We start from the raw sequence: 15,389 nt of genomic DNA, 5'->3' as shown, positions 1-15,389 counted from the left end.
AAATCAAGCACGTTTTACCCTTTATGTTTAAAAATCAAACACGTTTTGTCCTTTATGTTTAAAAAATCAAGCACGTTTTGTCCTTAAAAATCAAGCATAAAGGACAAAACGTGCTTGATTTTTAAACATAAAGGAAAAACTCGTCAAATTTAAACATAAAGGACAAAACTTGCAAAGTGGCCTAAAGATAAAGGACAAAACTTGAAATTCACTCAACCGATGATCTTGATATCTTCCTAAGGGTATAAGGAGTGGTTAAACACTTTAAAGTGGCAAACCAAAAAACCGACCAATCAGAGCGCGCCATGTCAATTAGGCAAAAGTGTTTAAACTTTGCTGAAAATTGTTGGCAGTGGTTTAAACACTTGCTGAGTGGCACACTTTTTTTTTATTTTATGTTTTTTTATATTTAAGATAAAATGGAAAAAACATAAACTTTTTAAAAATAAAAATAAAGCATTACATTTTAATTAAAAATAAAGCATTACATCTTAAATAAAAATAAAACATTACATTTTTAATAAAATCTAAAAAAAAAAACTAAAAATCACAAGGCCATCCATATTTTTTTGCGATCTCACGTTTTCTAGCGAGTGTGATTTCCAACATCGCCGGGTGAACATTGTCGGTAGGCCGATTATACGTCTCCAAGTCCTTGTCGAACATTGTTTGTCGCAACGCCTCTCGTTGCTCATCCGCCAAGGTCAAATATTTTTCTTCTCGTATACGTTTAATTTCCATTATCTCTTTTTTCATGGCCTTGTACTCTTCGAATTTGTGTGTTATATCTCTTGGATCTTCGTTTTTTGAAGACGGCCCTTTGTCCTTTTTCTCCTTTCTCGTTTGTCGTCTTGGTGGTGGTGGTGAAGGATCCTCGTTTATGTCGGGAATATCGAATCCGCTCGAGATTTCGACATTCGGTGATCCTCGAGTATAATTTCCCAAATCCGAAGACTTTCTTTTTAGACCCGAACCGGAGCTTTCTTCATTCAACAAAGGTACCGGCGACCACTTTTGATTTGTTCTAACAACCTCCCAAGCCGCAACATGAGCGAACTCAATTTTTTTTTTGCTTTTGTAATCCTTTAACGCTTGTTTCATTACATATGCGTCGTCACTCCCGCTAGGACGTAAACGATCCTATATTTCGTTAAAAAATAAACCGTATAAAAATATATTATCATCAACTAAATCCAAATATTTCGTTAAAATATAAACAGTATAAAAAAATTACCGCTTGATGATATAGACCGTTGAATGTGTTAATTTTTGTTTGCATCGTCATCCATTTTGAGCGAACTTGGTGGTGGGTTCGATTACTTCCTCCGACCGTTTCGTTAAAGTGGTTTAGAACTTTCTTCCAAAAGCCATCCTTCTTTTGTTGATTGCCTTTCCTTTTATTCAAAGTGCAATGAACAAAAGCCTTTGCCAACGCCTCTTCTTGTCTAGGCGACCAACTTTCCCGTTTGGCTTTTCCTTTTCTTTCCGGTTCATCCGCAACATCTTCATCATCATCATCATCTAACTCTTGTTCTTGGGTTTCCGGCACGAACTCCTCATCGGCGTCATCTTGTTCGTCTCTCGGTGATTGTGACATTGGGTTTTGAAAAGCAAACGGGTCAAAAGCATTTTGCGCTTCTTGGGAGTAATCATAATAACCGGCTTGAGTCATCCTCGGACCGTATTGCATCCAATTTTGGGTGGGTTGGGTATCATAACCGAAAGGTTGATGCATGGGTTGGTTAAAATAAAATGGAGGTTGGGTTTGATTCGCAAACCCAAGTTGCGGATTAAACGGGACACTAGTACCACCCGAACCACGTTTATCTTGAGGCCTCGACTTTGAACCGGACCCTACCATTTTCTTCTTGCCTTCACCCTTCTTTGAGCCTTCCATATTTTTCAAAATGTTTAACAATATGTAGAGTAGATTGAGAGAGTATGGTGTATTTTTTTAAATGTGTGAGTAGTATTTATAGGGTAATATTTAAAAAACAATTTTTTTTTTACATTTAACGGTAATATTACCGTTGGAAAGGGGGTGAAAAAAAGGCAACACGCGTGCAGTTTCAATTGGCAAACCTTTACCGATTTTTTGGCTTTGCCGCGTACCGACATAGTTGGCGGCGGTGTTTGCCGATCGGCAAACAGGTTTGCCGACCTTCCCCGCGTCCCACACCGTATACCCTAACATATTTGAAATCACTGCATTTCTTTTTGTGAAAACCATCTCATCGATAAAAATACTTATTTAACTTTTTATACACTTTGTATAGTTTTAGGATCGTATACAAACAACTTTTCACATGTGAATAATAAATAACTAGAGTAATTATGTTTCAACTAGAGTAATTATTATTACGCTACAATTTTAAAGTAACATAATCATAATTATACTAAGTTTAAACATACACACTACAATTTTAAAGTAGCATGATCATAATTACACTAGCTCAAACATACTTATTGAAGTTCTTCGTAAGATTCACATGTTTACAATATTTCTCTTTTAACCCTCTATGAGAATGTAATATTTTATATATTTATGATTTTCTCTTAGATGATGGCTCGATTTTATTAAATGCATGACGTTACATCAACTTATGAAAAAGGCAGCATAGTGTTGTATTTTTTTTTAAATTTTGTATTTATTTTCCACCAATGATATCCTTTCTTTGGGTCTTTCATAAAAATAATTTGAAACCACAAAAAAGCGGTTCATCTCTGATTTCTGTCATGCATGCCAGACAAAATTACTTTCCCATGCCACCTCAGTTTCTCTACTTTTCATTTCACCCCCTAGTGTTTTAATATTACAAAACTAAGATCCTATAGTTTTCACTTGCTCTTTTGTTGACCTAAAAGCACAAGCTAAATTCATGTTGATTTTTATCTAAAATGTACTAGGATGAGGAAACCTTAATTATTAATCAAAATTAACCAATAACTAGATTGTCACCAAACTAAAAGAATTGATAATCAAGATTAACTGACGATTCGAGTTAATGTTCTATGATCAACCGATAAATATTGTGATAATCAAGATTAACTGACGATTACAGTTAATGTCCACTACTGAGCGAAAAGTTCAGGGGGTCGGCCGCCCCCTCATGCCTCTTAAAAGCTTCACGCATGGATATATGTACCTAAAAGCTATCGTAAGGTTTCCTTTGTATTATTATATATGGTTGGTTATGAACAAATAATACTCTACAAGCTTTTTTTTATTATATATAGTATAAATCCTTTTTAAGGTTATTGCCTTCTACATTTCTTTTTTACTCTCCTTCTTATACCTCTTACCATCATCAAATCTTGGTTGGTTGTTGACTATCTTCCACCATTGGTTCCTTTGTATGGGGACTTTCTTTCCTTTCTTCTCCTTCTCGTCCTACCCCTAGATGGTTGTGTGTTTTTATAGATTATATCTATTTTATTTCCTCTTAATGACACATTCATCATGATAGCTCTGCCACCATGACACATATCGTCATTGTTTGTCGTCACAAAGTTTCCTTACTGCTTAAGACTTTGTGAGTTTAGGTGGTCATTTTTCCGATACTATGTGATGTCTCTATTTTTCTTCTTCTTCCTCTCGCCCTGCACAAAGGATGCTTGTATATACATAAGTTAGGTTTTATCTATTTTTCTCTTAACACCATAGTCACCATCATAACTCTACCTTCGTGCATCTTGTCACCACAAAATTTTCTTATTATTTTAAGGTTTATAAATTTTTTTTCTTTAAGATTCTATATTATTATACTAACATTTTCATTGTTTTACATTCAGGTATGATTTCATGGGATTTCTAGATAGAATATAGTATTTAGTATTTATGGTAATTATGTTTATAATTGTTACAATATAAGATTTGATAAGGTTTTGTATTCTTATTCTCATGGTATTTTTACTTCTAGTTACTAAAAATATATAAACCTTATATGGTTTTCATTATTCTAAAATCAATTTGTTAATCTAATAGCTTTTAGTTATTGCAAATATAATTTGTATTCTAATTACGCAACGACTCGAGAAAGATTAACTTAGAGAAAGATTTTAACTTAATCCAAAAACTCAGAACGACTTAAAAACATCCATTAGAACATTACATAAACACGAACACAAACTATCTAAAATCCTTATCAAAACAATATTTAACAAGCTCATATGGAAGATCTTATATCACATACATAGACTACCAAAACTCAATTTAAACCTTGTTATAAACCTAACTTTTACTTTATACACCTTTTGTATACATAACAAACCATAAGGTCTAGATCGTCTAAACTTATATCATATGGAACCCTTTTGAAACTTTTTTAAAATTATTGGGCCATGATACAAAAAATATTAAAAAAATACCAAATTCCAGATCAATATTCATCCCATTCAGATTATTACTGTCTCTCTCTCACTCTAATCAACACACACACACACACACACACAAAACACACACACTAATTTATCAGTTTTTCTTCAATTTCTGCTGAATCTCTGAATTCTGATTCACTTTTGAACCGGTGATCGGAGCATCTTACGCTCTTTTCAATCCGAAATCCAACGGTGAGTCGTTTAATTTTCAAATTTACGTTTAATTTCGATGAATTTGAACCTAATTCGTATCGTATGTTCAACTATATGTAAGTTTTGCGGCTATAATCTGCTGATTTATCGTAGTTCATGTCTATGATTTTAGGTTTGTTTTATGTGAATTAAGTGAATTATAATTGTTTGATTAGTTTGACCGAATTTGAAGTTTTGACGTTGATTGAATTTGCTGTCGTATTCGAAAATTGATGTTATGTTGAATTTAGTTAAAAAGCTGGAATCAATCAGTTGTCAGTTGATAGTTGATACCAGTTGTATAAGTTTGTTTTTATTTGATTTGTGTTTCAATTTGAATTTGAATTTGAATTTAGATTTTATGACTTAATTTCAGTGATCCAATAATTATGATGTTTATCTTTCATTGTATGTTTATCTATGGTAATTTGATGAATAAACTCAATTATTATGGTTTATTTGCTAAGATATGGTCATTTGCAGGTGCATATGGAATTATTCTGTTTATTAATGGATGTTTATTTAATATAGATATATGTCAGGAAGTTGTGTTGGCTTGTTTTTCAGTCCTGATTTAGGAGCCTGCATATGATTCGGTTTTTCAATTACTGCGAAGTTTGTTTTTCATGTTTTAATGGTCAGTTTCATGTAGCGAGCATAGTCGTCAAAGGAGCGCTTAAGGCACAAAGGGTTAGGGTGAGCCTTAGGCCTCGGGATAAGCTAAGCGTATAGAATAGACATACCAGTTTCTGTGGGTTTAGACGTGTTTTAGGATTGCTTTAGGGCTAGTTTAGGTTGGAATCTCGCCTGAATATGCAAAATCTTTCCCAAGTTTCAGGATTTGGTCGGAATCTCGCCTGAATCTTCCCGAAATTTTGGCCGGAATCTCGCCTGAAGGTTGCCGGAGCGCCTGGATGGCAGCAAGGCGTTTTGGTTTGCCTGAAGGCCTAGCCGCGTGCCTGAAGGGCTTTTGACAACATAGGTAGCGAGTAGTAGGAAATTATCTTCATGTGTTAAAATGTGTAGAAATGATTTAGTTCATCCTTTTGAGTCTTGTCTCAGTGGCATCAGAGCCACATCTAGAATAAACACAGTGAAATGTGAGATTGAGTGAATCTGGCAACCCTCTCGATAACATACTATAACGAAATGATGGCATGAAATTAACATTTGAAAATTAAGCCATCTCTATTTCCCTGTCATATGATCAATGCGTCGGAATCTATTATCCAAGAAGAAGCAGATGCATGAAGACAAGTAGGATTACCTCATTTTCAGATGATCTTTCTGAATTATGTTTTCACTTTTTGCTTTTTAGATTAGTGTATTTCGATGTGTCACTTGAAATCTCAATTGGATAGTTTAAAAAATCAAGAACCAGTATGTATGTTTCTGTTGTGATCTTGTTTTTCTGAAATAGACCAAAGATTGCTTTATTATAGGTTGCAAACCATCATAAAGAGTGTATCCCGAACAAAATCATGTGCTGATGAGAGTACACCAAAAAATAAACATTTAATTTTCTTGTCATTGTTTATCTCTTGTGGATGGTGGAAAACATGCTTTAAACTTATCAATCAACCTTTTAACATGTGTATAAGAGTTGGTTAATGACCGATCTCCTTGACAGCACCAATAATATCATTGAAAGAAAGAATATGCATGCGATATACTGGTAGACCCTGCGTAAGTAGCAAACAAATTACTCCCAAAATTGGTTTACTGTTTGGAACATCGTGTAGAATAAAATATCTGTCTCTTATTTTTGAATCCTGTTTTTTTGTGTCTGAATTTCTGAAGCTGTTTTCCTGTTTTAATTTTCAGGATCGAGCTCATAGAAAAGTTGTATTGTCTTGTTGAAGAACATCATTTTTGTTCTTCTGACAAACACTGTTATCTTCTTGAAGATTTGAGCAACACTCGGTGAAAAGCAAACAAGGAAATGAGAAAGCATCGTTTCAGAGATAAAATTAAGTCGATCATTGGAAGTCATATTGATCCAGAAAAAGATGAGGAACTAAAAGGGAGTAATAAAGGTATATCCTTTAGTGAACACCTCTTCGCTTTTGTTTTGATCATTTTCATAATATGTTTGTAAAGTATCATTCATGAGCATGGTTGCAAGATGGTTGGTTATCTGCAGTATAGCTCATATTTGAAGTTCACATAATATGTCCAAAATAGCTCATTTTCCAGAATTATGGTTGCAACAGTAAGCCAAATACGAAATACGAAAGCTCTAAACATCAATAAATCTTACATAAAATCACTTATCTTTGAATCAGTGTCTTGCTGTCGAAGAACACACAAAGCTTTTTTTTTGCCTGTTCTTTTAAATTTTAAAATGCTTACTGTACTAGATCAGATTATAAAATTTGTTTTATCAAAAATAAGAGTAAATTGTCATTTGCGTCCCTGAGGTTTGGTCATTGTGACTTTCATCCAAGTGTTTGTTTTTCCGCATCTGGGTCCTCTTGGTTTCAAAATCTTGCCATTTTCGTCCCTGAGGTTTGGCAATTTATTGCGACTTTCGTCCCTCGGAGTTTGGCCCTCGGGGACGAAACTGACAATATTTTGAAACCACGAGGATCTAGATGTGGAAAAACAAATCATTGGATGAAAGTCGCAAAAATGATCAAACCTCAGCCCTCAGGGACGAAAATGACAATTTACTCTAAAAATAAAGTCACTTTTTAAAAAATAAAACGATTTGTGAGATTTTAAGAATATCCACTTCTCTACCATTTAGATTGTTTTCAACTCCATGCTTATGACAAAGTGGAGTAGAAACTAACATAGCAATGTTGTTTCCTAGTTCATGAAAGAATAATAGCAAAAGAATAAGAAAGATCCGCTCCATCATTTACTATCCTTGAATTTGGTAAATAATATCGTGAAGCGTCTTGTTTTGCTGAAATGAAAGATTTAGAACATGGACTAATAGCTCTGATGTATTTTACAGAAATGGAAGACAATTACAAGAAGATTCTAGACCTTCTCAAAGCTGAAGACAACGATGACCGAAACAAACTTATCGAATTGATCGAAGATTTCCACAAACATCATCAATCAATCTACGAACGCTACGATCACATAACCGGAGAGTTGAAGGACAAAATTCATCCAAAGAAAGAAAAAGACTCTTCTTCCTCATCCAGCTCAGACTCAGATTCCGACGACAATTACAGTAAAAAAGGCGGCAAAAAGGGAAAACCAAATGTCACCGACACATACAAAGAACAACTCCAAGACGCAAACACACACATCGACGAGTTGACCAAAAAGTTGACCGTTGCAACCGAAAAGGAAGCTGAATACGATCACAAACTTGAAGAACTGAAAGCGGTTAACGTTAAGTTGGAAAATGAAAAGGAGGGTTTCAAGTCGGAACTTGTTCAGATGCAGGAGAAAATGGAAGCAGTAGAAGAAGGGTTAGAAAGCATAAGTAAGAAACTAGAAGCTTCTGAAGAAGAAAGAAAAGCTCTATCGGTAAAAGGTTCGGAGTTATCGGATGAGGTTAAGAAAAATCACGAAAAAGTGGAAGAACTTGCTGCTGAATGTAGTCGTTTACGAGAACAATTGGCCGAAAAAGAGAAAGAGCTTGTTGAACATACAGAGCTGCATACGTCACACAAGAGTGAAACAGAAATTAAAATAAGAAGTTTTGAAGAAAATTTTGAGTCGTTAAACGTTCAGAAACGAGAGACTGAGATGAAGAAAGACGAAGAGATAAAGAATTTGATTGATAAAGTCAGCAACTTGGAAAGTCAACTTGAGAAAAGTTGTCAACAGATTTCGGATCACGTGATCGAGATTGATTCTGTGAAACAAGAGTTGACTGGTAAAGTAGCAGATGAACAGAAGTTGCTTGAAGAGAAAGAAGTGTACGTTGATCGGGTGAAGGAGTTAGAGGAAGAGGTTAGCTCGTTACGTAAACTGAAGGTTGAACTTGATTCGGAAGTCAACGCGAAAAGTCAAGAAATTGCGGAGTATGTTACTCAGATAGAGAGTTTTAAACAGGAGATTGCAAAGATAGTGGAAGAGAAAGAAGTAAATGAGTCAAAGGTCAAAGATCTTGAGTCGCAGCTGGAATCGGTTAACAATCTGAAAAACGAAGCAGAATCGCAAATCGAGAAAAAGGTTCTCGAGATTTCTGAACTGTCGGTTTTGATTCAGAGTTTGAAAGAACAACTTGAAAGCAAGTCAAAAGAACAAGAGAAGAGTTTGGAAGAACAAGAAGCGTATGAGTCAAAGGTCAAAGATCTAGAATCGCAGCTCGAATCGCTAAACAACCTGAAAAGCGAATCAGAATCGAACCTCGAAAAAAAGGTTCTCGAGATTTCTGAACTGTCGGTTTTGATTCAAAGTTTGAAAGAACAAGTTGAAAGCAAGTCAAAAGAACAAGAGAAGACTTTGGAAGAAAAACAAGCGTATGAGTCAAAGGTGAAAGATCTAGAATCGCAGCTCGAATCTTTAAACAACTCGAACAATGCAATGGAAATGGAACTTGAGAAAAAGGGTATTGAGAATTCGGAGCTTTTAACGCAGATTCAAAGTCTGCAAGAAGAAGTTGAAAGCAAGTCGAAAGAACAAGAGAAGAGTTTGGAAGAAAAAGAAGCATATGAGTTAAAGGTCAAAGATCTGGAATTGCAGCTTGAATCTGTTAGCAGTCTGAAAAACGAATCAGAATCCAACCTCGAGAAAAAGGTTCTCGAGATTTCTGAACTATCGATTTTGATTCAGAGTTTGAAAGAAGGACTTGAAAGCAAGTCAAAAGAACAAGAGAAGATAGTGGAAGAGAAGAAAGCGTATGAGTCAAAGGTCAAAGATCTAGAATCGGAGCTTGAATCGTTAAACAACCAAAAAGTTGACCGAGAAAGTCAACTCGAGAAAAGGGATATTGAGAATGCAGAGCTCTTAACTCAGATTCAATGTCTGAAAGAAGAACTTGAAGGCTATGAGTCAAAGGTCAAAGATCTAGAATCGCAGCTGGAAACTGTTAACAATCTGAAAAACGAATCAGAATCGCAACTCGAGAAAAAGGCTGTCGAGATTTCTGAACTTTTAGTTTTGGTTCAAAGTTTGAAAGATGAAGTTGAAAGCAAGTCAAAAGAACAAGAGTCAAAGGTCAAAGATCTACAATCGCAGCTCGAATCGTTAAACAACATGAAAACCGAAACCGAAACTCAACTTGAGAAAAAGGGTATTGAGAACTCGGAGCTTTTAAGTCAGATTCAAAGTCTGAAAGAAGAACTTGACAGCAAGTCAAAAGAACAAGAGAAGACTCTAGAGGAAAAAGAAGGCTATGAGTCAAAGGTCAAAGATCTAGAATCACAACTCGAATCGTTAAACAACCTGAAAAGCGAAACGGAAACTCAACTTGAGAAAAAGGGTCTTGAGATTTCCGAACTATTGATTTCAATTCAAGGTTTGAAAGAAGAACTTGAAAACAAATCAAAAGAACAAGAGTCAAAGGTCAAGGATCTAGAATCACAGCTCGAATCGTTAAACAACCTGAAAAACGAAACCGAAACTCAACTCGAGAAAAAGGGCGTTGAGATTTCCGAACTCTTAACCGAGTGTGAAAATCTTAAACGAGAACTTGACATCAAATTGAAAGAACAAGCAAAGACATTGGAAGAAAAAGAAGAATGCGAGTCAAAAGTCAAAGATCTTGAACTGCAGCTCGAAAACGTGAACAACGAGAAAAACGAATCGACAATGCATCTCGAGAAAAAGGGTCTCGAGATTTCCGAACTTGTGATCCTGAGCCAAAGTTTGAAACAAGAACTTGAAAGCAAGTCAAATGATCATACAAAGACGCTAGAAGAGAAGGAAGGCTATGAGTCAAAGGTCAAAGATCTAGAATCGAATATCGAATCGTTGAACAACGTGAAAAACGAATTAGAAACGCAACTCGAGAAAAAAGGTACTGAAATTTCGGAAATGTTAGTTGTAACTGAAAATCTGAAGGAACAGCTAGAAAGCAAGTCAAAGGATCAAGAACGGACCTTAGAAGAAAAGGAAGGCCTCGAGTCAACGGTCAAAGATCTAGAGTCAAAGCTCGAGTCGTTAAACGACCTGAAAGCCGAAACCGAAACTCAACTCGAGAAAAAGGGCGTTGAGATTTCCGAACTCTTAACCGAGTGTGAAAATCTTAAACGAGAACTTGACATCAAATCGAAAGAACAAGCAAAGACATTGGAAGAAAAAGAAGAATGCGAGTCAAAAGTCAAAGATCTTGAACTGCAGCTCGAAAACGTAAACAACGAGAAAAACGAATCGACAATGCATCTCGAGAAAAAGGGTCTCGAGATTTCCGAACTTGTGATCCTGAGCCAAAGTCTGAAACAAGAACTTGAAAGCAAGTCAAATGATCACACAAAGACGCTAGAAGAGAAGGAAGGCTATGAGTCAAAGGTCAAAGATCTAGAATCGAATATCGAATCGTTGAACAACTTGAAAAACGAATTAGAAACGCAACTCGAGAAAAAAGGTACTGAAATTTCGGAAATGTTAATTGTAACTGAAAATCTAAAGGAACAGCTAGAAAGCAAGTCAAAGGATCAAGAACGGACCTTAGAAGAAAAGGAAGGCCTCGAGTCAACGGTCAAAGATCTAGAGTCAAAGCTCGAGTCGTTAAACGACCTGAAAGCCGAATTAGAAACTCAACTTGAGAAAAAGGGTACTGAAGTTTCGGAACTTCTAATCGTTATTCAAAATCTGAAAGAAGAACTCGAAAGCAAGTCAAGCGATCATGCAAAAACAGTCAAAGAAAACGAAGTCAACGAGTCAAAGGTCAAAGATCTAGAGTCAAATCTTGAATCATTAAACAACGTGAAAACTGAATTAGAAATTCAACTTGAGAAAAAGGGTACCGAAATTTCCGAACTCCAAATCCTGAGTCAAACTCTGAAAGAAGAACTCGAAAGCAAGTCAAAGGATCATGCAAAAACAGTAGAAGAAAACGGAGTCAACGAGTCAAAGGTCAAAGATCTGCAGGACAAGATTCAAAAGCTCGAAACAGCTTTAGTCGAGAAAGAAAACGAGATCAAAGAAATGACAGAACAGATCCGATCGAAAGAACAAACCGTTGAGCAACTAGAGGAAGCGATCGAAGACCTGAAGGGAGATCTAGAAATCAAAGGAGACGACGCCACTACTTTGACCGAAACCATTAGAAACCTCGAAGTCAAAATCCGTCTCACGAACCAGAAGCTTCGCGTAACAGAACAGACGTTAAGCGAGAAAGAAAGCGAATACGCAGGCAAAGAGGAAAAGCTGCATCAAGAAAACAAATCACTCATCGATAAAATCTCCGCATTATCCGAAACCATCACCGGCTATAAAGAATCCGAAGAAAGTGTCAGAAAGACGGTTACACAACATGTTAACGAGATATCAACCGGGATGGATTCGTTAAGTGTAAAGTTTGAGGAAGATCATGGTCACATATCAACGCAGATTTACGAAATCATGAACGAAATCCAAGTTACAAAGATCTCGATGAAGAAGATGAGTTGTGAGAAAGATGATCTGAAGGAAAAAGTTGGAAAGTTGACAATACAGTTGCGGGAAGTTGAAAGCGAGAGGGAGACACTGAAGAAGTCGGTTAATGAACTTGAACGGAAAACTAGCGAAAAAGATGAAAAGATGAAAGAGCTAGAAAAGCAGCTACATGTGAAGGATGAAGGGTTGGTGGATCTTGGAGAGGAAAAGCGAGAGGCGATACGACAGCTGTGTATGTTGGTTGATTATCAACGAGACCGTTATGATCATCTGCATCAACTGATCTCGAGAAAGCAAACCGCGAGGTAAATACCGAAATACGCATGGATGCAATATGAGTAAATTGGTTTTTGATTCTTGGAAAGGTGAATGACATAAAGATTAAAGAGACCAGGTTCATCTTTTCTCATGTATTATTATTATTATTATTTGGTATTTTTTGTTTGTTTGATGGTATATGTTATTTGTATCGAGTTTAGGAAATTACTTGCTATTTCCTAGTCATTTGTATTATTTATTCATTCAGTCAGTCAGTCATATTATTTTGGACAGATCGATCTATGGAATATATATATGTTTGTGCTAGCTGTTGCATGCATTTAGTTTTAGCAGTATGCTTTTTGATGTGAACATTCTTATTACATAGTTTGAAAAGTTAGGGGTATGCACTCATTTTATCCCACTACTTCTTTTAAACTTGTGTATAAAATATTAAGTACCATGATCACAACCTTTTGCTAAAACTCTCTTAGTTTTTAAAAGGGTGCCTTAGGCGCGCCTCTATGACCATGAAATCGCTTCATATGGCTCGAGGCAACGCGATCTCAAAAAGCGTCCGGAGGCGTGTGCTTAAGGCACTTTTTGTGCAAGTTGGTGGGTCGCGATGGTAGGGTCGAGAGTATGTTATGTTGACATATTGTCCATGAGAGAACATGTTATGTCAAAGATAAAAAGACAAAGAGCATGTTATATAAAAGATAGAGCACATGATTTTGATAAGAAGAGAATTCAGGAATTTTTTTATGGGGTGCGGAATATTTTTAAAGATTTTAGGCCTCTGGGTATATATATAAAAAAGCCGGTTTATATCGGGTCGAGTCATGTAAAACAAAAGAACAGCAAACTAAAATTTATATAACCATCAAAAACATGTCAAACTTCATTATAAACATGTTTAAAATTGTGCCCTACATGTTTTCGTTTTTTGAAATCTATGCAAAACATCATCTAAAGTTACTTTTCTAATGGTTCCTCATGAGAAATCTCGCCAAAATTTCCCTACTCATGGTTTCTATCACATATAAATTGATCCATAATTTTCAATTTTAATTTTCAAGCCCTGGTAAAGTCTAGAACAACAAAAAAACATCAAAACAACAAAACCATGCTACTAAAATCTAGAACAATTTTTTTTTAATCAAAACACATAAAATTTCAAACTCTTTTAATATCTCTATAACTCTTCTCTCCTAAAAACCACATAAAAAACCGAATGTACCTCGTTAAATTTTGTATTCTAGGTGGTAGGGTGGCCGGAATTAAGCTTTTCCGTTAAGAATGCAACCGCTGCCGTCGTGCCTGTTGACTGCTTTCGTGCGTCGGTCGCTACGCGATCAGAAGAGGGAGAGTGGGAGAAAGAATTGGAAGGGGTGGTTGGGTTGGGTTGTTTTATTTAACTTCAAATTTAATTGGGTTGGGTTAATTAGACTTGGGTTACAATGGAATGTTTAGTGAGTTAATGGCTATTGTTAAGTGAAAGTTATTGGGTTAAATTGTTAAGTAAAGTGGTAAAATAATGTTTACATTTTTTTTCAAAATTCATAAGATTTTTTTAAAGGGGGCGGTTGAAAATTTTTAAGGGGTACAGTCGAGATTTTGCGCAAAATTTAATCCTAATACCTTTTTTTCAAGGGGTGCGGCCACCCACCCACCCAAGTGGGTAGGTCCGCCCCTGGGTATGGTAATACTGCAACAAGTAATGGTACTTTTTTTTCTAATTAATTTTATCAATATTATAAATGATAAATTTTATGAGTATGCATTGCTTGATTAAAGAACCTGTAGAAAGAGACCAAAGTGTGAGAAATATTGTGGAGATGACATGTGTTCTCAATCTAAATTAATTCAAAAGGGTAAACAAGTAATTTTCTCATTGATTCAATTAATTGATAACATTTCGTAACCGCCACCAGTTATTATAGGAAGAGTTAATTGCTAAATTCGTCCTTGAGTTTTGACTCAAATTGCTAAATCAGTCCAAAATCAAGTTTTGTTGCTAAAACAGTCCTTGAGCGTAGTTTCTGTTGCTATTTCAGTCCAATTAATTGACGCCGTTAGAACCTTCCGTTAATGAATGGGTAAAATTGCTAAATTCGTCCCTGAGGTTTGAATCAAGTTGCTAGATCAGTCCAAAATCAAGTTTTGTTGCTAAAACAGTTCGGGTAATTTTTTGAATTTGTTAATTATAAACTTATTTAGGTATATAATTTTTCTAGACTTGCATTAATTTTTTGAATTTGTTATTTATAAACTTACTAGGTTATAACCCCGTGTATTACACGGGTTGAGTAAATAAATTTATATACTAAATAATAAAATATTATATCTTTAAAAACTTCCTTTATTGCACGGGTTGAATAAATCTAATTTTATATATTAAATAATAAAAAAATTATATATATAAGAACCATATTGTACGGGTTGAATTAATACAATTTTATATACCAAATAAAAAAATTATATCTTTAAAACCACATGTATTACACGGGTTGAATAAATGTAATATTGTTTACCAAATAATAAAATAATACACCTTTAAAAAACCTCATTTATTACACGAGTTAAATAAATGTAATTTTATATACCAAATAATAAAAAAAGTTAGTAAATGTAATTTTGTATAGTGAAAATAAAAATATTTAATATATTAATACAAAGTTTGGTTTTAGTGATAAATAATTTGTTTTATTTAAAATGTTTTAAATTAACAATTTACAATTTCAGATAATATTTTATAAGAAAAATAGAAGAATGGTATTCGAAATTTAAAGTAGGATAAAATTTAATATTAGCTCATTATTCATTTATTTATTTAATTAATATAAGATAAGTTTGGAAGTGAGACGAGAAAATCATAAAATAAATACCTACAATGAACGACGTGTATCACACATTAATGTTTTATTATATAGTATGGCATAGATAAAAAATTAGATTGATAAAAATAGATTATTTTGTTGTAGTAAAATTTGTTAACGAAGTCTCAATAAATTTAACCCATTATTTAAAACTCCGTAAATGTATAAATGATA

General features: G+C 34.7%; 2 protein-coding genes across 2 annotated transcripts; one reads left to right on the top strand and one right to left on the bottom strand.

The window, feature by feature from the left end:
- Window positions 1–540: 540 nt before the first annotated feature.
- Window positions 541–1,951, bottom strand: LOC110905563. The gene is made up of 2 exons (XM_022151219.2): window positions 1,235–1,951; window positions 541–1,140 (listed from the first exon to the last, which is right to left on the bottom strand). Exons 1-2 carry the CDS (start codon window positions 1,895–1,897, stop codon window positions 541–543), a joined length of 1,263 nt encoding a protein of 420 aa, XP_022006911.1. The 5' UTR covers window positions 1,898–1,951.
- Window positions 1,952–4,377: 2,426 nt separating this feature from the next.
- LOC110921823 (COP1-interactive protein 1) lies at window positions 4,378–12,663 on the top strand. The gene is made up of 3 exons (XM_022166159.2): window positions 4,378–4,569; window positions 6,394–6,605; window positions 7,532–12,663. The coding sequence occupies exons 2-3, from the start codon at window positions 6,512–6,514 to the stop codon at window positions 12,385–12,387; spliced, it is 4,950 nt and encodes a 1,649-aa protein (XP_022021851.1). The 5' UTR covers window positions 4,378–4,569; window positions 6,394–6,511; the 3' UTR covers window positions 12,388–12,663.
- Window positions 12,664–15,389: the final 2,726 nt, after the last annotated feature.

Source organism: Helianthus annuus, chromosome 2 (assembly GCF_002127325.2).
Source record: "Helianthus annuus cultivar XRQ/B chromosome 2, HanXRQr2.0-SUNRISE, whole genome shotgun sequence".
NCBI classification, from domain to species: Eukaryota; Viridiplantae; Streptophyta; class Magnoliopsida; order Asterales; family Asteraceae; genus Helianthus; species Helianthus annuus.
Note: the sequence above shows the minus strand (reverse complement) of the source record. Positions and strands in the feature narration are given on the sequence as shown.